Source organism: Salmo salar, chromosome 02 (genome assembly GCF_965601325.2).
Source record: "Salmo salar chromosome 02, fSalSal1, whole genome shotgun sequence".
Taxonomy (NCBI): domain Eukaryota; kingdom Metazoa; phylum Chordata; class Actinopteri; order Salmoniformes; family Salmonidae; genus Salmo; species Salmo salar.
The window spans coordinates 63,521,526-63,546,866 of NC_138292.1; the positions used below are offsets into that span (position 1 = coordinate 63,521,526).

General features: G+C 45.2%; 1 protein-coding gene across 1 annotated transcript; it reads left to right on the forward strand.

Moving 5' to 3' along the window:
• Positions 1-25: 25 nt before the first annotated feature.
• Positions 26-24,816, forward strand: LOC106588876 (BOS complex subunit NOMO1). Its single transcript, XM_045707313.2, has 29 exons — positions 26-270; positions 971-1,060; positions 1,955-2,000; positions 2,078-2,178; positions 2,602-2,708; positions 2,953-3,025; positions 3,257-3,409; positions 3,841-3,978; positions 4,298-4,387; positions 4,545-4,650; positions 4,836-4,986; positions 5,121-5,298; positions 5,618-5,759; positions 6,126-6,257; positions 6,543-6,679; positions 8,741-8,828; positions 9,007-9,070; positions 9,162-9,257; positions 9,679-9,980; positions 10,797-10,956; positions 11,312-11,438; positions 11,737-11,850; positions 12,075-12,202; positions 12,528-12,669; positions 12,897-13,091; positions 13,885-13,986; positions 21,936-22,055; positions 22,342-22,434; positions 23,035-24,816. The coding sequence occupies exons 1-29, from the start codon at positions 142-144 to the stop codon at positions 23,164-23,166; spliced, it is 3,636 nt and encodes a 1,211-aa protein (XP_045563269.2). The 5' UTR covers positions 26-141; the 3' UTR covers positions 23,167-24,816.
• Positions 24,817-25,341: the final 525 nt, after the last annotated feature.

Here is a 25,341-nt window from a genome sequence, read left to right on the forward strand (position 1 = left end):
GCAGGTGTCGACACCTCCAGAATAGCTAGCTACTCCTCCTTCAACAGCGCAGCGTAACGGAACCGGAGGCAGCGTGCACTGTCAATTCTGTTGTCCAGAAAAATCTTCTGGCGAAAGCTTGGGATAACGGAACCGGCAGACATGGCAGTGTTGTGGATATTATTTGGAATCATCTGCTGCCAGTTCATTACAGTGTCAGCTGATGACATTGTGGTGGCCTGCGGAGGGTTCGTGAAATCCGACGTTGAAATCAACTACTCGCTGATCGAGGTGAGTGCAGAGACGGCCTACTACCTTAGTAGGCGGAGACATAATATTGCTGGGGTCTTGAGTGGTGAAATGACAGTTGAGTTTGAATGAAATAACATTATCCCCAAGGTGGCTAGTAAGATGGTCTAGCTAACTCTCAGTATGACTAGCCACACTAATCTCACGAGCCATCTCTGATCTATGTTGCTGGTTTCTCGTGCACAACCATGTCGAAATTCAGAACTTGTTAGCTAACTAGTTAACATAGCATTGTACTAACTAGTTATCCTTACAAAACACATCAGACACGCAATAACTTGCAGCTATTTAAAAGTATCTAAATGTGTTTCACTGATTTTAATCCCTTTCTACATTTAAAACTCTGAGCGAATGGCATTTTACGCACTAGCTAGCTAACGTTAGCTAGCATGCTAAAGTTATCCTTGCTAGTTGCCAGTCCACTTAAACCCCACTGTACTGACGAGATATTGCACCATACACACACCATTTCTAATAATAGGATTACTATTTAGTCAAATCATCTGACTGGACCACCCTCACCCTAATGACTGCCGGTGCAAGTCATTCACGCTAGCTAACTAGCTACTTGACTGCAAAAGCCTATAGTACTGTCCAGCATGCATTGCATGAAATCATGCTTTTGCCTTTTGGTTCTGTTTGTGCATTGCTAAATGCATATCGTCTTTCTTGTCTCTCACAGATTAAAGTGTACACCAAACAAGGGTCTTTGAAATATCAGACCGACTGTGCTCCCATCAATGGATACTTTATGATTCCCCTCTATGACAAGGTAATGAATGTATTGATTAGAGTAGGCAGGCGGGCTCATTGTGATGTAATAATAAATGGAACAAACGTGTGTTTGATACCGTTTCATTTATTCCATTCCAGACATTACAATGAGCCCGTCCTATAGCTTCTCCCACCAGCCTCCTGTGGTATTGATACATATGAAAATGCAATAGTAGTAGTGTGGCATTGGTTTGTCTAAACATCAGACTGTTTTCCTGGTTACTACATATGGATATCAGTCTGAAAGAAGTCGCTGTAAATAAGACGCAGTAGTCTACAAGACAGAATGTTGAATACAATTAGATTTAATCGTACTTTACCAGTTATCCATGCTATTGGTCCTTTTGGCGGTATCAGGTGGAGATAGGGTAGCCACAGGAAAGTCCCTGTTTACCCGACTTTTTGCGGCAGCGGTTCTGTTGCTTATATTTCCCACCTCCTGCTGAATTTCACGTGATGCACAATATGCAACCAATAGCCGAATGTAGCTAAATGTTGTTGACCAAAGCACAGTTACCTCGCAATCAGCTGAAAGTGCTTGTGAAATTTGGCAGCTGATTGTGTGGGACACAGTTCAGTCTGTGCTTCGGTTAAACTCGGCCATTGTTGACATATTGTGCAGCGTCGCATGTGAATTGAGTCAGCATTGAAAATACAAACTGACATACCGACCAGCGTACTGAAAGGCGGGTTAATAACACCACTCTGGATATTTTGTCTCAGATTACCTCCTTTTATAGGGACAAAATCAGTGGACAACAGGCAAAGTACGTTCAAATGAAGTTTATTCAACAGTAAAAAACAGCCTACATTTTAGAGACGAGAGAGGAGTCTTCCACGCTCTGATTCATAGAGGCAGTTCTGCTAATATTTGACTCTCTCTTATTTACAGGGAGACTTTGTGTTGAAGATTGAGCCTCCTCTTGGGTGGAGCTTTGGTAAGGAGAGTTTCATGTGTATTTGTACCTCTTGTGTATTGCCAGCAGTGCTGTAACATAACACTGTGTTTTTGCAGAGCCCACCAGTGTGGACCTCTATGTGGACGGGGTCAATGATATCTGCACCAAGGAGCAGGACATCAACTTTGTCTTCACTGGCTTCTCTGTCTCTGGAACGGTGAGAGGAACTCTTCTTCAATAAGCCTTGGCCTAACCCTTATGGGGATGGTGCTGGCTAAAATACATGTAATTTTTTGGCATTTAGCAGATGCTCTTATCCAGAGCGACTTACTGGAGCAATTAGGGTTAAGTGTCTTGCTCAAGGGCACATCAACATATTTTTTTTATCTAATCGGCCCGGGGATTCGAACCAGCAACCTTTCTGTTACTGGCCCAACGCGCTTAACCGCTAGACTACCTGCCACCCCCCCACCCCCAAAGCCTCAATACATCACTATTTACTGACTAAACAGAATGGCACAGAGATCTGCCACTTTTTAAAATGGTTGTTTAGTGTTAGTACTTATCGGATCTACAGTATGTGCATTTCTGAAATAATTGTTTACTTTGTTGTGGCGTTAATGTGTTGTGTATGTCCCAGGTGCTAAGTAAAGGCCAACTCCTAGGCCCAGCTGGGGTGGAGATCAGCCTGACCAGGGAGGGAACAGGAGAAAAGCTGCAGACTGTGTTCACTCAGCCTGGAGGAAAGTAAGGGACCGCTCCTCAAACTCTTAACAGCATTACTTTAAACTACAAGGCAATATAACTACCCCTTACAACACAAACAAACCCCCCACACACTGGCTTTTCTTTCAGTAGTGGCAACTCAATCCATTCATATCAATGCTAATGCTTTTGTACACATCCGCTGTTGTTTTGTATCAGGACAATATACGTGGGGGTGGTACACGCACTAGGCTTCTAACACAGAATGTTTTGGGTCATTTCACAGGTACACCTTCACCAAAGTACTTCCTGGAAATTATGACATCATTGCTTCTCATCCATCCTGGACCTTGGAGCAGGTGAGTTTCTTTCTGTATGGCTCATGATCTCAAGCCATCTCAAAGTGCAGCTGTAGGTGTTATTGGCACAATTTTAGTCGGATGCAATTGGAACTCAACAATCATATTGCACAAGTAATATAAGCAAGCAGAGTAAGAGCATAAGTGATTACAGGTAGTGTAAACTGTGCAAAAGAATTAGAGCAAAAACATCCAAATGATTCACAGTCATTTTGCGTTGTCTTTCCACAGAGCGCTACGTCAGTGCGTGTGTCCAGTGCCAATGCAGTGGCTGCAGAACATCTGGTGGTGGGAGGGTACGATGTCTCTGGGGAGGTCCGGAGTGATGGGGAGCCCATGAAAAAAGTCACCTTCCTCCTCTACTCTGCCACAGTGAAGAAGGAGGTAAAATATATTTGTATTGGATTGAATGGCAAATTGAAAGAGCGGTGGTGTCCAGTCCGCTGTTTTTCTATACACATTGTGATACACTACAGTGATATTTTATCCTTAATGTTGGCTGTCTAAGAAGTTGGGCATTTTACCTCATGAGTGGTTCAATTATGATATAGTAACCCAGACGGATACATACAGTTTTTACCCAAAACGGCAATTTCAAGTTTCAAATACATGTAATAATTATCTTACATCCAGGCTGTATCACAACCGGCCGTGATTGGGAGTCCCATAGGGCGGCGCACAATTGGCCCAGCGTCGTCCGGTTTTGGCCGGTGTAGGCCTTCATTGTAAACAAGAATTTGTTCTTAACTGACTTGCCTAGTTAAATAAAAATAAATCAAATTCCCTGTAATATGTGTATTTGTTGTGTTTCCCAGGACATCAGTGGCTGTAACACAGCCCCAGTGGATGGAGCAGAGTCTGGAGATGACTCCCTGGTCTACCTGTGTAGCGCCCTGTCCCGAGAGGACGGCATCTTCTCCTTCCCCTCACTGGCCAGCGGAGATTACACTGTGGTAAGATGGCCGCCACAACACACCGTGTTGTTCACACTGCACTTATCCCATGGCAAATTAGCCCTGGGTTAAGAAAATGCTCTGAAAAGGCCTTTTGAAGACGTATTCAGCACATATCACTCCCAGTTAATGTGTGTTGCGGATATAGCACAGTTGGTGTTCTTATGTTGTCTTTAATGTGTAAAATAGCCTTGGCATCTGGAAGGCTCTGGCCAAAAATCTGGAGGGCTCTATACAAAAATAATGTATTATGTACTTTGTCTGGTTTCTTGTCCTTCGCTTTGTTTGACTATGTTGGACTAATTTGTCTGTGTTTCAGATTCCCTTCTACAGGGGAGAGAGGATCACATTTGACGTGGCGCCTTCCAGAATGGACTTCAGGGTGGAGCACAACAGCTTGAAGCTGGAGGTAAGTTTACAGTGCTCCAGCTTCCTGCTTGGCTGTTACTTATGGGTTAAAAAATCATACAGCATTGCCTTTGTGTCATGTGATAAACAGTGGTTATGGTACTGTACATGACCCTGGAGGTGTTATGTTTTGTGTTTCTCTCTCTCTCTCGCTGTAGCCCATCTTCCGTGTCATGGGTTTCTCTGTGACCGGCAGGGTTCTCAACAGCCTGGAGGGGGACGGGGTACCTGACGCCACGGTAACCCTCAACAACCAGATCAAAGGTAACCATGGTGACATCCACCACCCCATTTCTCTTCTGTTATCTGTGTTCAAATTCGGAGGAGAAATATCAGAGATAGCGTTGTTTGATTAACGTGGAGACATGCTATGTCCATTTGTGTTGGGATTGTCCTTCTGCCGAACCCATTCTTTCTCTCTCCTTTTCCTCTCTCCTTCTTCCCCCCAGTTCTGACCAAAGAGGACGGCTCCTACCGCCTGGAGAATATGACCACCGGTACCTACACCCTCCGCACGCACAAGGACCTCATGTTTTTTGAGCCAATCACGGTGAAGATAGCGCCCAACACGCCTCAACTCCCTGACATCATCACTGCTGGGTGAGTTTCGACTTTCAATGTGTCCTATTGATGCCTCCATCTATAATCATAACATACATCTGACGTAACAGCTACGTAGTTGTTCTGTTGAAGCATTATACATGATAAATGGCATGCTCATCCCCCCTCTCCAGGTTCAGCGTGTGTGGTCAGATCGCTATCACCCGTCTGCCAGAGGGCCTGAAGCAGCAGGGGCGTTACAAGGTGAACCTCACTCCCCTGGGACAGGACAACACCGCCACCCGCACCGCTAACTCAGACCAGCAGGGGGCCTTCTGCTTCTATGCCAAACCTGGAGACTACAGTGTTACCGTACGTTACAGAAATACAGCTTGTTCTGACTATGAAATGAATTGTCTGTGTTTTGGTGGCTTTGGTTGTATTGAGCGAAGTTGCCCTTATCTAGGATCAGCTTACCTGCTCTGAATCATATCCCTATAAGGGTGACGAAAGCATAATAAAGTGATCTATGATCAGTGTCTATGGGCAACTTCATCCTACTTCCAGTCCTATTTACGTGAGATCAGCTCTTAGGGATGTTACCCTCAAAATACAACCAAACAGAATTTTTCCATTTACCTTGGCTGTACTTAGGCTAACGTTTCACTTTGTCTTCCATCCTTCCCTGCAGGTGTCTCTTCCTGAGGTGGAGGTGAAGGCTGGCCTGGCCCTGCAGCCTGCTGCTCTGGAGGTCTCCCTGGTGGACAGGCCCCTCTCCGACCTCCTCTTCACCCAGTTCATGGCCTCCGTCTCGGGCAGGGTCTACTGTCTGGGTAAGCCTGCCCTGGAGCTGTCTCCCATTAGTCTATGACTCACTCTGAACATTTCCCGTTTAGATTTCAAGTAGGAATAATTCAAGGTTAACAATAACCCCTTAGGGAGAAATAACTCTTATTCAACAGGGACCAGTAGGGCACATTTTCTGTTGACTGAAAACATTCATGGGTAAAAGTGCTTTTTTATTAGACAGACTGAGTGTGTCTTGATGCCTAACTGGGTCATTGTCAGGACAAACACTGAAAACACAGTCAACCTGAATACTCTATTAGTCCTAGCATCCTCGTTAGACAGCCAATCAGCGACGGTCTCATTTTCACGGCTTTACCACTTTGAATAACCTTTGACCTCTTGACCCCCAGCAAACTGTGATGACCTGTCGGTGACGCTGCAGCCGGTGAGTCGTCAGGGGGAGAGGAGGAGCGTGCTCCTCTCAGGGAGCGGTGACACCTTGGAAATCTCCTTCGACAACGTCCTGCCTGGCAAATACAAAGGTACGGACCTCCTGGGTCGTGTTCATTGGGGCAAAAGGTATTAAAAAAAAAAAAAATACAAATGTATTTTTGGACAAGATCTTTTTAGTAGCTCCTCGTTTCGTTCAGTTTTCTTCCGTTATGTGTCTACTGAACAAGTATGTTATAGGATGGTCAATGTTGTAAGAGAAGAAATCCATACACTAAAGTACTCCAGTTTCTCAGGCTTGGTTATTTATGTATTGTCCTTATGTCAATATTGTAGCAATGTCTGACTTTCTGACTCTCTGCTCTCCTCCCTCCCAGTGAGTATCTCCCATGAGGAGTGGTGCTGGAAGCTCAAGTCAGTGGAGGTGGAGGTGCTGGACTCTGACGTGCTGGGAGTAGAGCTCAGACAGATAGGCTACATCCTCCGCTGCTCCCTGTCCCACGCCATCACCCTGGTCAGTAGTAACACAGGGAAGGGCTGTGTGTAGGGGACAGAGAGTGTGTGTCTTTAGGTTTGTTCATATGTGTAGTTGTGTGTGTGTGTGTGTGTGTGTGTGTGTGTGTGTATTTCTGATTGTGCTTGTTACACTACATGGCCGAAAGTATGTATATGTGGACAACCCTATAAATCAGTGGATTTGGCTATTTCAGCCACACCCGTTGCTGACCGGTGTGTAAAATCGAGCACACCGCCATGCAATCTCCATAGACAAACATTGGCCTTACTGAAGAGCTCAGTGACTTTCAACGTGGCACCATCATGCGATGCCACCTTTCCAACAAGTCAGTTTGTCCAAATCTGTCCTGATAGAGCTGCCCCGGTCAACTGTAACATGCTGACCACACCGCCCACGTTGTGTGCGTTGCAAAATAAATGTACACGTTATCCAATCATTGCACCCACGCTGCTTGTGCTCGTCAACGAGCGTCTGAGTAGCCAGGCGCTAAAATAGAACTTGGTTCTTTTTGTGATGCTTTATGTGCTGCAAGTCCCGCCTCTCCCATCTCCTCATTGGTTTTTAGGAGCATATACCCACGTGGGTGATTGAAAGATGAACTGAGGTCTACACTCCAGTCCAGTTGGTGGTGGTAATGCACCTTAAAGTTGGTTGCCAACCGCCATATATAGTCCGAAGAAGAAGAAGCCTGAGGAGATCGGTTTACCCTTTTATCTGTGGATTAATTGTCGGAGTAGATGACCTTGTGCGTTTCAAGTAAAATTACAACCCAATGTTTATATCCCAGGAGAAATGAGCTAGCAACAGCAAGCTAGCTAGCTAAATTGCCATGAATGTTTCATGTCTTTCGACCTGTCCCCAAATTAATATAGTTGGTTCAGAGTTTCTTTTGATATTTCAACCTGCATATCCTTATCATGTCTGGTGTGGATGGACAACATCAACATGCGTGCGCGCCGTCTAGTCCGCATGTAAGTCCTGTTATTGTGAAATGGAAACGTCTAGGAGCAACAACGGCTCAGACACAAAGTGGTAGGCCACACAAGCTCACAGAACGAGACCGCAGAGTCTTGATGCGCGTAGCCCTTTTAAATCTGTCCTCGGTTTAAGCACTCACTACCGAGTTCCAAACTGCCTCTGGAAGCAACGTCAGCACAATAACTGTTCGTCGGGAGCTTCATGAAATGGGTTTCCATGGACGAGCAGCCGCACACAATCCTAAGATCTCCATCTGCAATGACGAGCGTCGGCTGGAGTGGTGTAAAGCTCGCCACAATTGGCCTTTGGAGCAGTGGAAACGTGTTCTCTGGAGTGATAAATCACGCTTCACCATCTGACAGTCCGATGGATGTATCTGGGTTTGGCGGGTGCCAGGAGAACGCTACCTGCCCCAATGCATAGTGCCAACTGTAAAGTTTGGTGGAGGAGGAATAATGGTCTGGGGCTGTTTTTCATGGTTTGGTTTAATTCCAGTGAAGGGAAATGTTAACGCTTCAGCATACAAAGACATTCTAGACCATTCTGTGCTTCCAACTTCGTGGCAACAGTTTGGGGAAGGTCCTTTCCTGTTTCAGCATGACAATGCCCCCGTGCACAAAGCGAGGTCCGTACAGAAATGATTTGGTGAGATCGGTGTGGAAGAACTTGACAGCCTGCACAGGGCCCTGACCTCAATCCCATCGAACACCTTTGGGATGAATTGGAACGTTAACTGGCAGCCAGGCCTAATCGCCCAACATCAGTGCCCGACCACACTAATGCTCTTGTGGCTGAATGGAAGCAAGTGCAGCAGCAATGTTCCAACATCTAGTGGAAAGCTTGCCCTGAAGAGTGGAAGGCATTTGTAGCAGCAATGGGGGGACCAACATATTAATGCCCATGATTTTGGAATGAGATGTTCGACGAGCAGCTGTCCACGTACTGTTGGACAGCTGCTCTGATAAGAAGAGCATGAGTGAATAGTTTGAGGATAATGGTTCGTAAATAGCTCATAATTTATTTTACATAATCGTGGTGGCTGGTGTGAAAGTCTAAATGAGTGTGTATGTATCTTGGCAGGAGTTCTTCCAGGATGGCAGCAAGCCTGAGAACGTTGGCGTCTATAACCTCTCCAAGGGGGTCAACCGCTTCTGTCTCTCCAAGCCTGGTGGGAGAAGCTCCTCTTATTTTTACTTGTCTTCGATTCTCTTCAATATCCTTACTGAAAGATCTCTCTTTGAAAAATAAAATGCGTCTTTGAGAATAACCTAGGTTAATATAGGTTACCGGTAGATACATGAGTAAAATATATATGCTTATTAATCATCTAATCTTGCCTTTGCCAGGTGTGTACAAAGTGACTCCTCGATCTTGCCACCAATTCGAACAGGACTATTATACCTACGACACGTAAGGGTGTTCTATTGGATCCATTTCTATGTTTTCCTTTTATATGCCCCACCAAAGTGAATGACTCTACTCATCTAAATGTCTCCTTCAGGTCAGCCCCCACTATCCTGACCCTGACTGCAGTGAGACATCACATGACTGGCCTAATCACCACTGATAAGATCCTGGATGTCACGGTCACCATCAAGTTAGTCCCCGTCACCTCTATAGGCCTGCTATCACTCTACCTTCACTCTACCATGTCCAAACAACCTGGCAAAATGTGGACTGATGCCATTGCCGTTGTTTGCAAGATGAATATCTGAAATTGTGTGTAAGATTTGCAGAGCAGTACTCTATACAGAATATACGTTGAACTCAAAGGTGTGAATCTGTGTGTATAATTTGATTCAACCACCTATTTACATAGAACAGTACAGTGTACATCATTCATAAAAAGGTTGGAGATTTACATGCATTTCCAGAATTAGGGTTTAAACATGAATTACTTGATTGTTTTTGTAAATATGACAGAAAAAAAAAAAAGATTATCACTGTGTTCCTCTTGTAGGTCGTCCATAGTCTGGTCCTGCTGTATAAACCTAAAAACTGTTTGCGTCCTCCATCAGATCCTCCATAGAGTCTGAGCCAGCTCTGGTCCTAGGCCCTCTGAGAAGCCTGGAGGAGCAGAGGCAGGAGCAGCAGCTGCAGGAGATCGAGCTGCGGCGCCAGGAGAGGGAGAGACGTGCCCAAGAGGCTGAGGATGGCGGTGACAGCCAGCCCCCCATCCAAGAGAGAGCTGATGAGCTCACCAGCCCCTTTCACTATGAATTTTCTTACTGGGCCAGGGCTGGGGAGAGGATCACTGTGACTCCCTCCTCCAAGGAGCTTCTCTTCTATCCGCCGGAGATTGAGGCTACTATCACTGGAGGTCAGAGTTCACTTCCTTGTTATCCTCTTCTTTTGTGTTATGTTATTGTCTTGTGTGTGTGTGTGTTTGGTCTATGGTGTTTGTCTGCATGTCTCTCTGTGTGGTGTGTAGTGGGAATTCTAACCAAAAGGGAAGAGGGACTGTAGATTCTTCAAACAACAATTATATTTAATAAGATTTGCAAAAAATGGATCAGTCAACAATCCGCACAACAGTGCCGAGTTAAAAGCCCAACGGAACAGAGTTGGCTCTCCGCTTTTATAGAAAGTACAACCTCTTGTCTACATGGCAGTTTAGCAGATGTGTGTAAACAGGGGCGGAACATAGTGTGTACAAGGCGATTGGTTTGTCTATGCAGATTTTAAGATGGCTCGAGGTTGATAGCTCTAGGGCTCAACCGTCTAACTGCATTTATCACAGCTCACAGATAGTAAAAACACGGGATGTATCACATGCTGGGGTCGCACCCAAACGGATCTTAGCTATACGCTCAGTCTTGTGACTAAGTCACACGAAGACAAATTTGTATCAGGTTAGAAAAAACCCCACCACATATAACAAGAGACAATTCTCTTCAGTAGTATCACACGGGATAGCATAACTCATTTAGTAATTTTCCACCGCAGGTGTATAACCTGTTTTTGTATGTTTGTCTGTCTCTATATTGATATATGGTAACTCCCTATTCTCTGCCCCAACCAGCACCCATCCACAGAGATCTGTCCAGGGCGTGTGGTGGACATCACCGACCATGAAGCTCTGTCTGTGTGCAGCGGTAATCTATATACCTTCTCTTATTCTGTCCCCTTCTCACAGAGTCTTGTCCAGGGCGTGTGGTGGACATCGCGGGGCGCGCTGGTCTGTTCCTGGAGGGCCAAGTGACTCCAGAGCTGCAGGGGGTAGAGATCTCCATCACCGAGAGAGGAGTCAAGGCCCCCCTCATCACTGTCGCCACCAACGAGAACGGGGCTTACAGGTATACATGACTATCCCCTAACCATAACCTCAGTCACTGCTGTGTTAGTCGTAAGGCTAGCATGGCCTACTCATCCTTGCCCTAGGCATCAGGCAAAACATCTTGCAAGCTGGGGTTGCTTGTTTAAATTATGCTCTTGTTGTTTTGTTTTTTAACAATACATTTGACCACATTGCGTTTTAATCTAGCCACTTGAAATGTCCACCATGTTACATATTTGTTGCTTTAGATTAGCTTCAGGCAGGTTTTCTCATGGTGTTTGGTAAATGCTCCTTGATTGTGACATTTGTAGGAAACGTGGAGTAATACAAGTCAATCTAAATGACTTTCTATTATGTTGTTTCTCCCTCCCCAGTGTTGGTCCCCTGCACAGTGACCGTCACTATGACGTCAGTGCCAGTAAGGAGGGCTTCATCCTCAGCACTGTAGAGGGAACCCAGGGAGACTTCAAGGCCTTCGCCCTGGCTGGAGTCACCTTCAAGGTACGGAACACACATACTAGCTTGCTCAGTGGAAAGAACAGGCCATTTATTAGCCTTTGTCTTGTTGGCAAACATTGTTTTTTGTTTAATTAGTAACATTATCCCTCCTTCGGTAGGGTGTGGGTTGTTTAATAAATATTTGATGAGTCTGTTCTGCGAATGTATTGCCATTCAACAGTGTTCTTTTGGAATTTTGCCTTGGTGTCAAAATGCAACTTAAATATAGTTTTGGCTGCGACAGGGTTTGTATAGTCTTATACAGTGTGTTCATTCTCATATCTTTCTCTGTGTGTCGTAGATCAAGTCAGAGGATGGTCACGCTCTGTCTGGAGTCCTGCTGTCTCTCAGTGGAGGATCGTTCAGATCCAACCTGCTCACCCAGGACACTGGCGTCCTCACCTTCAACAACTTGGTAAGGACCTCGACGTTCCTTACTGAACTCAACACCTACTTCATACCTGTGTTATCCTCCTCCTGAATGATTTACTATTAAACACACTGGGCTACTAGGTGGAAGTCTATATTCTGTGTGATGTGAACTGGTGCTGATTGGATTGGTGCAGCAACACTGCAGGTGGCACTTATTGATTGCATGTCTTCTGTTCTTCCTTTCTATCCCTCCATCCCTCCCCTCAGAGCCCAGGTCAGTACTACTTCAAGCCCATGATGAAGGAGTTCAGGTTTGAGCCTGCTTCTCAGATGATCACCGTTGAGGAGGGACAGAACCTCAGCATCGACATCACCGGATTCAAAACCGCATACAGGTACTAGAAACGGGCCAATCAAATCAATCTTTATCTATGTAGCACATTTCATAAAACGTGAGTGAAACCCAATGAGCTTTAAACTAACTGCAAAAATGTACTAAACAAGGCAGAATGATGTTCAATTCCCCCCCCCCAGCCATTATTAGCCATTTATTTTTATTGTAACAAATCTTATTCAGGCATGTTCTTGCTGACTTACTTGACAAGGAGCTTAACAGTCTCATCCCCAAAATGGCGGTGTGTGTAATTATTTGTCTGTCCTATCGATCCCCAACATGGCTGCCTGTCTGACCAGTTTCCTGATTTACTGCGTCCTATCTAGTTGCTACGGGGCAGTTCAGTCCCTGAGTGGAGATGCTGAGAGGGACGTGTCAGTGGAGGCAGTGGGACAGGCAGACTGTAGTATCTACAGCGAGGACACAGTCACAGACGAGGAGGGACGCTTCAGGCTCAGGGGCCTGCTGGTGAGTCGGGCCTTTTTGAGGCTTCATAAGGGCTCCATAAAGCAGTTATAAAGCCTGTATACAAGCACATAAAGTAGTTATGAAGCTGACATAACGATACAACACATTTGTAAGAGTTACTTTGTGCAGAATGGGTCATTGCGCTTGATACCCCCAAACACTGCTGTTGCAATTGCTAATAGCTCTGCTATTATTTTTGTGTTGCTAACTTTGAGCTTCTCTCACAGCCTGGCTGTAGATACCTGATCCAGCTGCGAGCACAGGGCAACGACCACATCGAGAGAGCCCTGCCTCAGCACCGCTCCATAGAGGTTGGGAGCACCGACATCGTGGGAGTCAACATCATCGCCTTCAGGCAGATCAACCAGTTTGACCTGAGTGGGAACATCATCACCTCATCAGAACACCTGCCCACCCTCTCTGTAAGATCCCCTCACTACAATACCCATAAAACCTCACCAGAACACCGGCCCACCCTCTCTGTAAGATCCCCTCACTACAATACCCATAAAACCTCACCAGAACACCTGCCCACCCTCTCTGTAAGATCCCCTCACTACAATACCCATAAAACCTCACCAGAACACCTGCCCACCCTCTCTGTAAGATCCCCTCACTAAAATACCCATAAAACCTCACCAGAACACCTGCCCACCCTCTCTGTAAGATCCCCTCACTACAATACCCATAAAACCTCACCAGAACACCTGCCCACCCTCTCTGTAAGATCCCCTCACTACAATACCCATAAAACCTCACCAGAACACCTGCCCACCCTCTCTGTAAGATCCCCTCACTACAATACCCATAAAACCTCACCAGAACACCTGCCCACCCTCTCTGTAAGATCCCCTCACTACAATACCCATAAAACCTCACCAGAACACCGGCCTACCCTCTCTGTAAGATCCCCTCACTACAATACCCATAAAACCTCACCAGAACACCTGCCCACCCTCTCTGTAAGATCCCTTCACTACAATACCCATAAAATCACCTCATAACTACCTTTTTTCAATGTGTCATAAGGAACTAATTCATAGACAAAATATAGCTGTTTGATGTAATGTTGTGATGGTGTGATGACACTTTGAGCAACACCTTTATGTGCTCCATACATAGAGGACTAACGCTAAAACGGGTTATATCCATCTATAGTCCTCTATTTAATTCTATGGCTCCATATAATTGTATTTCTCCTCCTGTCCCATGCAGGTGAAGCTGTATAAGAGTGACAACCTTGACAACCCCATCAACAGTGTGTCTTTGGGACAGTCCCTCTTTTTCCACTTCCCACCTCTGGACAGGGATGGAGAGGTATGGACCTGCTACAGAAATGTGCTATCATTCAGTATGTAAGGTGGTATAGAAATGTGCTATCATTCAGTATGTAAGGTGGTATAAGGCGGGCTGGAAATGTATGTAGCTGATAGCCAAGGAAGCATCACTACTGCCTTCCTGAAGCACTGCTGTACCCAACCCAGAAAGGGCTCTTCTGGGTCAGTGGTATTACTTAAATCAAATCACAACTTATTTAAATTGTATTTAACAAAGTCGTAATGAACTTCCCAGAAAGGAAAAAAAATCTAAATAATAACAATATTTTATAAATTAAAGCAGGAGACAACAGAGAAATGAAGAACAAAATGAATCTGTTTATTTTGGGATTGTCAGTTTAACAATGTAAAACATATAGAAATACATTTTCTTAATTAAGTTGTCATTTTTTCAAGATATAACAGTCAATATTAAAGGTCTTCACTCTATGAAAATTCACAGTATATATATTTTTTCTTAGAGTAATACCAGCTCAGATTTCATCAAGTGATACATTTATCTACAGCGTAGATGAATGTATCTATAGAGAAGAAAAAAATAATAATAATTGTATAGAAAAGACTTGGGTGGCCGCCTAAGTGTGTTTTCGGGCAGCCTATGTCAGGATGGAAAAGCGTTTTTGGTGTAAACTTAAACCAGATATTAAGTATGTAGAAAAGATAATGGACCTATATATTTTCATAACATAATCTTTGAGACCTAACAATCACCAAAATAAAAGCTAGACAGTTGGGGAGAATCTAAAATGTAAAACGTGATGCATTGAAGAGTATTTTTGTCGACGCATGGGGCCCCCATTGAGTTTGTTATGATGTTTGATTCACTCCGTTTTAAAACGGCTACATTTTTCACTGCCAACAACACGAGGGCCTCTAAAATGTTGGTTGGTGACCGCACCATTGGTCACGCCCCCCACTGAACCCACCACCTAAGCCCCATTTTGATCCAGAAAAAAACCCTGTTAATTACTCACATTCTATACTACAGATGGCAAACTTAACTACTGTGTCTTTACAAACCCATCACAAGCATATTATGGCTTAACTATACTGAACAAAATATAAACGCAACATGTAAAGTGTTGGTCCCGTGTTTCATGACCTGAAATAAAGAGACCCCAAAATGTTCCCATACGCACAAATAGCTTATTTAGTTCAATTTTTTTGCACAAATGTATTTATATCCCTGTTGGTGAACATTTCTCCTTTAACAGGTGTGGCATATCAAGAAGCTGATTAAACAGCATGATCATTAGACAGGGGGGTGTGTGTGTGTGTGCGTGTGCGTGTGCGCGTGCGCGCAGCACATGTGTTTGAGAGAAAAAGAAGGAAGGAAGAAGTTGTGTGCACTTTACATGTTACAGTAGACAATGGTGTTACGGTATTAATAAACCAGTTTCTCACAAATCCCTAGATATTTCACGTCACACCCAGTCATTCCATGCATTTAGAGGAATATGTTGTACACCTCCATACATCATAGCACAGTCCCCTCTCCAACTTCTGAATCAGGTTCCGACCACCACCAGTAGGCTGTTGTCAGCGCTGTGCCGTCAACCCATTTCCAGGCCCCTTCCGTCTCTCCGTCAGTCAGACCAATCCAGATGCATTGGTCAAATGTAGTGAGAAATACCTGTTCCTTTTGGCTGTTTATGATCACCAGGTCTGCTTTTCTCGCCAGACAGTCATGTCTGCCCTCATTCCAGGATTTCTGTTCGGTAGTGATGTAGTAACAGCTGCAGTAAAACTTCAGCCATCCTTCGGGACAGGCTTTTATAAATGTATAAATGTCTCTCTCCCTCTGTAGGCTGGCTGTATAAATGTGATAGATAGACGATCCCAGCCAGTACGAGTAGACACAGCAGCCCCAGACACGCTGTAGCAACAACAAAGGGTCTCCTCCATGAACTCTCAGAACCTGAGAGTTCAGGTTGTGGTGTGCTCCCTGGGGTAGCATCCTCAGTCTCTGTTCTCAAGTCAAGACACGTGTCTGGAGTTTCATAATTGCGCTGTTTATAGACCTCTTCATAGGTGTCGGCTCCATTACCAAACAGGTCCTCTGAGTGTTCAGGCTGTGGTGTGTTCCATTGGGTCACTGCATCCTCAGTCTCGTTTCTCAAGTTCGGAGGCATGTCTGGAGTTTCATAGTAGGGCTGTTTGTAGACATCGTCATAGATGTCGGCCCCGTTATCTTCATTGGTAAAAGTGGCCCGGGACATCTCCATGGTCTACCGCTGTCTCTGTATGCGAGCTGTCGAGTGAGTCCAGTCTGGGGCTTGCTATTTGTGACCATGGACATGGAACTGACATACCAGGAAGGTGTATATGGAGGGAAAATGGAAAACAAAGGCTAGCTGTAACATCATTTAAATATCACGTGTCAGCCCTAAGCATATTCAGCGAGTTTCCTTTTCACCTTTCTGCAGATGTGTACCCTCTGTTTACTCCCAAATATACACTACATCACCAAAGGTGTCAAATATCTCATTCCAAAATCATTAATATGGAGTTGGTCCTCCCTTTGCTGCTACAACAGCATCCACTCTTCTGGGAAGGCTTTCCACTAGATGTTGGCACATTGCTGCAGGGACTTGCTTCCATTCAGCCACAAGCATTAGTGAGGTTGGGTGATTAGGCCTGGCTCGAAGTCGGCGTTCCAATTTATCCCAAAAATTGAGGTCAGGGCTCTGTGCAGGCCAGTCAAGTTCTTCCACACCGATCTCGACAAACGATTTCTGTATGGACCTCGCTTTGTGCACGGGGGCATTGTCATGCTGAAACAGGAAAGGACCTTCCCCAAACTGCTGCCACAAATTTGAAAGCACAGAATAGTCTAGAATGTCATTGTATGCTGTAGCGTTAAGATTTCCCTTCACTGGAATTAAGGGGCCTAGCCCAAACCATGAAAAACACCCCCAGACTATTATTCATCCTTCAACAAACTTTGCAGTTGGTAGTATGCATTGGAGCAGGTAGCGTTCTCCTGGCATCTGCCAAACCCAGATTCATCCGTCTGACTGCCAGATGGTGAAGCGTGATTTATCACTCCAGAGAACACGTTTCCACTGCTCCAAAGGCCAATTGTGGCGAGCTTTACACCACTCCAGCCGACGCTCGTCATTGCACATGGAGATCTTAGGATTGTGTGCGGCTGCTCGTCCATGGAAACCCATTTCATGAAGCTCCCGACTAACAGTTATTGTGCTGACGTTGCTTCCAGAGGCAGTTTAGAACTCAGTAGTGAGTGTTGCGGAGGACAGACAATTTTTGCGCGATATGCGCTTCAGCTCTTGGCGGTCCTGTTCTGTAAGCTTGTGTAGCCTGCCACTTCGAGGCTGAGCCGTTGTTGCTCCTAGACGTTTCCACTTCACAATAACAGCACGTACGGTTGTCCAGGGCAGCTCTAGCAGGGCAGAAATTTGACGAACTGACTTGTTGGAAAGGTGGCATTCTGTGATGGTGCCACGTTGAAAGTCACTGAGCTCTTCGGTAAGGCTATTCTACGGCCTATGTTTGTCTATGGAGATTGCATGGCTGTGTGCTCTATTTTATACACCTGTCAGCAACGGGTTTGGCTGAAATAGCCGAATCCACAAATTTTTAAGGGGTGTCCACAAACTTTTTGTTTTTTATATAGTGTACATCAACATGTTCAGGAGGTCCAGGGCTACAAACGGGTCATTATCATATTCATAACATTGATTTTACACTACAGACTACTGGTTGGGTACGTTTGACCAGTGTGTATGAGGAACGGTTGTGGCTCTCTTACTCTCTTAATGAACCTGATTGGCCGAGAAGTTAAAAAAAAAATGATAAAATAAATGTTTTTCAAATAATGTTTTTCCAGACTTACAAACCGTCATGGTGCAGCCGCTCCCCCATAGAAATGAAACCTAACGGGTCATACAAAAGCAATGCAAAATAGTGATAGAATGAAGCTAGCTAGCTAACGAAGAACAACAAAGAATATCTAGTTAACAGAAGAAAAGAAAGAGAAAATCAGGACAGAAGAAAAAGGATATCAAAGTGAAACAGTTCTCTAAAGACACAGGAGACAATAATACAAGAAACAACACTTCTGTAGCTTGTCAACTATGTGTCTGTCTATCCCTGTTCTCTCCTCTCTGCACAGGCCATACAAACGCTTCACACCGCGTGGCCGCTGCCACTCTAACCTGGTGGTCCCAGCGCGCACGACCCACGTGGAGTTCCAGGTCTCCGGCAGCCTCTGGAACTGCCGGTCTGCAGCCAACAAGGCTGAGTTCATCTCAGCCTATGCTACCCTCCAGTCCCTAGACTTCCTGGCGCTGACGGAAACATGGATTACCACAGATAACACTGCTACTCCTACTGCTCTCTCTTCGTCTGCCCACGTGTTCTCGCATACCCCTAGAGCATCGAGCCAGCGGGGTGGTGGCACTGGAATCCTCATCTCTCCCAAGTGGACATTCTCTCTTTCTCCCCTGACCCATCTGTCTATCTCCTCATTTGAATTCCATGCTGTCACAGTTACCAGCCCTTTCAAGCTTAACATCCTTATCATTTATCGCCCTCCAGGTTCCCTTGGAGAGTTCATCAATGAGCTTGACGCCTTGATAAGTTCCTTTCCTGAGGATGGCTCACCTCTCACAGTTCTGGGTGACTTTAACCTCCCCACGTCTACCTTTGACTCATTCCTCTCTGCCTCCTTCTTTCCACTCCTCTCCTCTTTTGACCTCACCCTCTCACCTTCCCCCCCTACTCACAAGGCAGGCAATACGCTTGACCTCATCTTTACTAGATGCTGTTCTTCCACTAATCTCATTGCAACTCCCCTCCAAATCTCCGACCACTACCTTGTATCTTTTTCCCTCTTGCTCTCATCCAACACTTCTCACTCTGCCCCTACTCGGATGGTATTGCGCCGTCCCAACCTTCGCTCTCTCTCTCCCGCTACTCTCTCCTCTTCCATCCTATCATCTCTCTGCTCAAACCTTCTCCAACCTATCTCCTGATTCTGCCTCCTCAACCCTCCTCTCCTCCCTTTCTGCATCCTTTGATTTTCTCTGTCCCCTATCCTCCAGGCCGGCTCGGTCCTCCCCTCCTGCTCCGTGGCTCGACGACTCACTACGAGCTCACAGAACAAGGCTCCGGGCAGCCGAGCGGAAATGGAGGAAAACTCGTCTCCCTGCGGACCTGGCATCCTTTCACTCACTCCTCTCTACATTCTCCTCTTCTGTCTCTGCTGCTAAAGCCACTTTCTACCACTCTAAATTCCAAGCATCTGCCTCTAACCCTAGGAAGCTCTTTGCTACCTTCTCCTCCCTCCTGAATCCTCCTCCCCCCCCCCCCCCCCCTCCTCCCTCTCTGCGGATGACTTCATCAACCATTTTGAAAAGAAGGTTGACGATATCCGATCCTCGTTTGCTAAGTCAAACGACACCGCTGGTCCTGCTCACACTGCCCTACCCTGTGCTTTGACCTCTTTCTCCCCTCTCTCTCCAGATGAAATCTCGCGTCTTGTGACGGCCGGCCGCCCAACAACCTGCCCACTTGACCTTATCCTCCTCTCTTCTCCAGACCATTTCCGGAGACTTTCTCCCCTTCCTCACCTCGCTCATCAACTCATCCTTGACCGCTGGCTACGTCCCTTCCGTCTTCAAGAGAGCGAGAGTTGCACCCCTTCTGAAAAAACCTACACTCGATCCCTCCGATGTCAACAACTACAGACCAGTATCCCTTCTTTCTTTTCTCTCCAAAACTCTTGAACGTGCCGTCCTTGGCCAGCTCTCCTGCTATCTCTCTCAGAATGACCTTCTTGATCCTAATCAGTCAGGTTTCAAGACTGGGCATTCAACTGAGACTGCTCTTCTCTGTGTCACGGAGGCTCTCCGCACTGCTAAAGCTAACTCTCTCTCCTCTGCTCTCATCCTTCTAGACCTATCTGCTGCCTTTGATACTGTGAACCATCAGATCCTCCTCTCCACCCTCTCCGAGTTGGGCATCTCCGGCGCGGCCCACGCTTGGATTGCGTCCTACCTGACAGGTCGCTCCTAGCAGGTGGCGTGGCGAGAATCTGTCTCCGCACCATGCGCTCTCACCACTGGTGTCCCCAGGGCTCAGTTCTAGGCCCTCTCCTATTCTCGCTATACACCAAGTCACTTGGCTCTGTCATATCCTCACATGGTCTCTCCTATCATTGCTATGCAGACGACACACAATTAATCTTCTCCTTTCCCCCTTCTGATAACCAGGCGGCGAATCGCATCTCTGCATGTCTGTCAGACATATCAGTGTGGATGACGGATCACCAGCTCAAGCTGAACCTCGGCAAGACGGAGCTGCTCTTCCTCCCGGGGAAGGACTGCCCGTTCCATGATCTCGCCATCACGGTTGACAACTCCCTTGTGTCCTCCTCCCGGAGTGCTAAGAACCTTGGCGTGATCCTGGACAACACCCTGTCGTTCTCCACTAACATCAAGGCGGTGACCCGATCCTGTAGGTTCATGCTCTACAACATTCGCAGAGTACGACCCTGCCTCACACAGGAAGCGGCGCAGGTCCTAATCCAGGCACTTGTCATCTCCCGTCTGGATTACTGCAACTCGCTGTTGGCTGGGCTCCCTGCCTGTGCCATTAAACCCCTACAACTCATCCAGAACGCCGCAGCCCGTCTGGTGTTCAACCTTCCCAAGTTCTCTCACGTCACCCCGCTCCTCCGTTCTCTCCACTGGCTTCCAGTTGAAGCTCGCATCCGCTACAAGACCATGGTGATTGCCTACGGAGCTGTGAAGGGAACGGCACCTCCATACCTTCAGGCTCTGATCAGGCCCTACACCCAAACAAGGGCACTGCGTTCATCCACCACTGGCCTGCTGGCCCCCCTACCTCTGAGGAAGCACAGTTCCCGCTCAGCCCAGTCAAAACTGTTCGCTGCTCTGGCACCCCAATGGTGGAACAAGCTCCCTCACGACGCCAGGACAGCGGAGTCAATCACCACCTTCCGGAGACACCTGAAACCCCACCTCTTTAAGGAATACCTAGGATAGGATAAAGTAATCCTTCTAACCCCCCCCCCTTAAAAGATTTAGATGCACTATTGTAAAGTGGTTGTTCCACTGGATATCATAAGGTGAATGCACCATTTTGTAAGTCGCTCTGGATAAGAGCGTCTGCTAAATGACTTAAATGTAAATGTAAATGAATGATCGTCTCTCCAAGTGTATTAACCAACAGTAACCGATTTTTAGTTCGCCCCCTTCTAAACCCCACCCCCACTTGAACAGTGGTTCAGAAATGCCAGCGTAGGTGAGGAAAAGTTTAAAACAAAGCTGAGCAGATTGCTTGTAAATGACACAAACATATTAAATAGAAGAAAAAAATTATCATTTATCTGTTCATTTTGGCTTGCAATGCTTTTTGATTCGTTTTTGTTTACAATGTTCATGTTTTTGCTTACAATATGTATTTTTTTTCCCTCTCGTTTTTGGAGGAGAAAAAATTACATTTTACGACTCATGAAAAATAGCTCACAATTGATTATTTTTTTTTTAAATCAAATGTGATGCCATATGTATATGTAACCTGAAAACGATGTTATTGGCAGAGGCTTGAAACTCTCTTTATTGTCCAGTAACTTAAACTTCACCCATGCAAAACCTGCTGATTTTAGAATGTCTTGTGTAAATTGTATTTTCAACCAGCGACTATCAGAAAATTACACTGCTCACATCTGTCACACTTCTACAGTGTTAGTTTCATCAGCTGTTGTACAATATGATAGAAAACAGAATTTTGACAGCACTGGGCCTTTAATGGTTGCTATTCGCCTGATAATAGAAGGTAGTATGGTTTCATCCAGCGGTTCTGGGTCAGTGGAATTAACAGTGCAGAGTATGTTGTCATCATCATAAATATAGTTTTGTTGTGTCCTCTCCCCCAATACAGACCTATGTGTTGATGCTGCACTCCACACTGTCTCGCTCCCAGTACGACTTCTCTCTGCCCCAAGTCTCCTTCACCTCTACAGGCTACCATAAGCACATCACTTTGACCTTCAACCCCAATGTAAGTACACAGTACCTACTCCACCAGGGCTGAATCCTCCGAATAGAAGTTCTCCGCAGCCACAGATCTAAGATCAGCTTATCCTGTCCACATTCTAACCTTATCCATTATGTGGGAAAGCACAAAACAGATTTTAGATCAGCGTCTACAGGCAACTTCATCCAACTTCGGAAACAATTCATGTAATACATTTAGAATATTGTCATTACAGTGATTAAAAAAAAAGCCTGCATTGTGTGTCTTCTGAATATTGAATGAGAACCCAATGTGATGTTCTTCATCACAGCGTAAAGTCCCTGACCAGGACGTAGCCCAGGGCTCCTACATAGCTCTACCCCTCACTCTACTGCTCCTGCTGGCAGCCTACAACCATGAAAAGGTACACTGCCTCCACTCCTATTGCATAGCCATGTATCCAATGTACTGTAATTGAGTGGTCTGGTAAATGTTCAAGCAGACCTCCTATTGCCTCTGTGTTATGGCATAAGTGTATGTATGTATGTATGTATGTATGTATGTATGTATGTATGTATGTATGTATCTCACTGTTCAAATAAACCAACCATTAAAATTATAGACTGTATGTATGTACGTACGTACAGTCTATAATTTTTATGGTTGGTTTATTTGAACAGTGAGATACACACACACACACACACTTATGCCATAACACAGTGAGAGATGTATGTATGTATGCATGCATGCATGCATACATACATATGTCTCTCACTGTTCAAATAAACCAACCATTAAAATTATAGACTGATAATTTCTTTGTCGGTGGGCAAACGTACAACATCAGCAGGGGATCAAATCCTTTTTTTCCCTCACTGTGTGTGTGTGTGTATATGTGTGTATATATATATATAGATAGAAAAAAAACATTCTATTGGTTTCTGGGATCTTCATGGTATTTTAGTACACAGAAGACAATATAAAGTGGCATCTCACCCTTTTTAAATGCCCTGTCTCTGCCCAGGTGATCCCCCTACTGCTGCAGCTGGTGAGCCGTCTCCAGGGGGTGCGTAGCCTGAGTCAGGCCGGTGGAGACAATGCTGCCCTGGACGAGGCCAAACGCCAGGCCAAGAGACAGAAGACCCGACGCACATGATCCACAGACTTAACATGTAGCATGTAAACTACCCCAACAGGAACCACAGACCTGCTGTGTCTGAAATGCCACCTTGTTCCATATATAGTGCACTACTTTTGACCAGAACCCTAATGAGAGTATTGCACTATGTAGGGGATGGGGCCATTTCAGTCGCAGCCGTAATGTACAATAGCATACTTTACCGTACTATACCCATAGCCAACCAGGCTCTGTCTATGGACTGATGTTACCAGCATGGGTTCTATGGAAGGTTCTATGGAAGACTGGCTGTGTAATTCTGTTCTGTGGGACTCCTTCGTTTTGTAGAACTCACTCATCAGAAATATTAAGAAGAATCCATTTTGTCTATGTATATGAGCCGTTGTTGCTTTTTTTTAAACATTTGTAATGAATGAATTGTCAATTGAGATAAAAAAAACTATGGAGGTCTTAAGGGAGGTGGTTATGTCGATGTGGGTTTCATGGGGATTTTGGGGTTCAGGGTAACGCTTTGTGGTAATGATGCATCATGAAAGCTTTATAACTCGTTATAAAAGTGACAAACTGTTCATGACAAGTTATTTACTATGGCGTGCAGTGGCATTCATTTTAATCACATCCAATTCAGCCAGCTGTTCAAGTCGCTGCATGTGTCATAAGGAGGGCCAGGAGTTTTTTTTCCTGACCACATGACCTGACCAGATGTTGGCCTATAAATGGTTCCTGGTCAGATCACATGGTCTGAAAATACTCCTGGCCCTAGTATGGAATGGTTTGTCATAATGGTCATGAATTGTTATGTCATGTTTTTATAATGGGTTCTACAGGCTGTGGTAGTTTGAAGTATGGTGGATTTTATGTGTTGGTCTGTCAGTTTGCTCAGGGAGAGTGGGTGGGTTGAGGGTCTAAGTGTTTGAAAGGGTTAGGGTTAATAATTACAGTAACAAGATAAGAAATTAAGATTCCAGGTAGGGAGCTGTAGGGGTATAACTTTTTGTTAGTGATAATTATTAATTTATTAACATTTTATTTGTCTGATCTGATGTGAATGATGAGCAGTTTGGTAGCAAATTTATTTTACGGTGTGTTTGTGTTTTTGAGAAAATAAACGGTCAGATTTTCAAAGTATGCAAGCTATCTGAAGGCAAAGGCAACCAGTGTAAATGTATCAGACAAGTATCTACTACCTACGAGGAGATATTTTCTCAAAGTCCAGGACGAATCCTAACTTTCACTTTAAAGGTCAAATCTTTACAGGTTTTCCCATTGACATCAATGCATGACTAAGTGAAAATTCACTTGTAAGTTAGGATTTGCAGTACAATGTTTGTCTTGACCTCACGTTGCGTTAAGCTAAAATAAAAGATGTGATAATCTTAAATAATTACAGAAGTAAATGTAATTGGTTCATCCAAGTTTATACTCAGGTGGTAATATTAATGCTGAATGTGAAATGGAACCACCTGAACCAATCTCTTTTTGTACGTGGTATGCTATTCTCCTGTTCTTCTTCGTTATGGCCACTTTTAAAGAAAAAGATGAACAGGCCAATGGCTATTTATTGAGTTGAAACATATTCCAATTAGGTTATGGTTGCCGGAGGGAGTCGGGTTGAAGAGTGATCTGTGTGAAATGAATGATAAATAAAATCTGACATGGGAAAATGTGCTCCTGTTTGGCTCAGTTGGTAGTGCTGTGTGCAACTGTCCTGGGTTCGATTCCCCCTGGAGCCATGCAAAAAAATGTATGTAGCGTTGTATAGAAGCGACTGCTAACGGTTTGAGCTTTGGGCCAGTAACCAAAAGGTCGCTGGGTCAAATACCCTAGCTGACAAGATGAAAAATCTGTCGATGTGCCCTTAAGCAAGGTACTTAACCCTGATTTGCCTCAGGGGCGCTGTACTACTATGGCTGACCCTGTAAAATTCTACTTTTCACTGTACCTACCAAATTGTTGTATACACTGAGTCCACAAAACATTAGGAACATCTTCCTAATATTAAGTTGCATCCCCTTTTTCCCTCAGAACAGCTCCAATTTTGTCGGGGCATGGACTCTACAAGGTGCCGAAAGCGTTCTACAGGGATGCTGGCCCATGCTTCCCACAGTCGTCAAGTTGGCTGGTTATCCTTTGGGTGGTGGAACCATTCTTGATAGACATGAGAATCTGTTGTGTGAACCCAGCTGCGTTGCT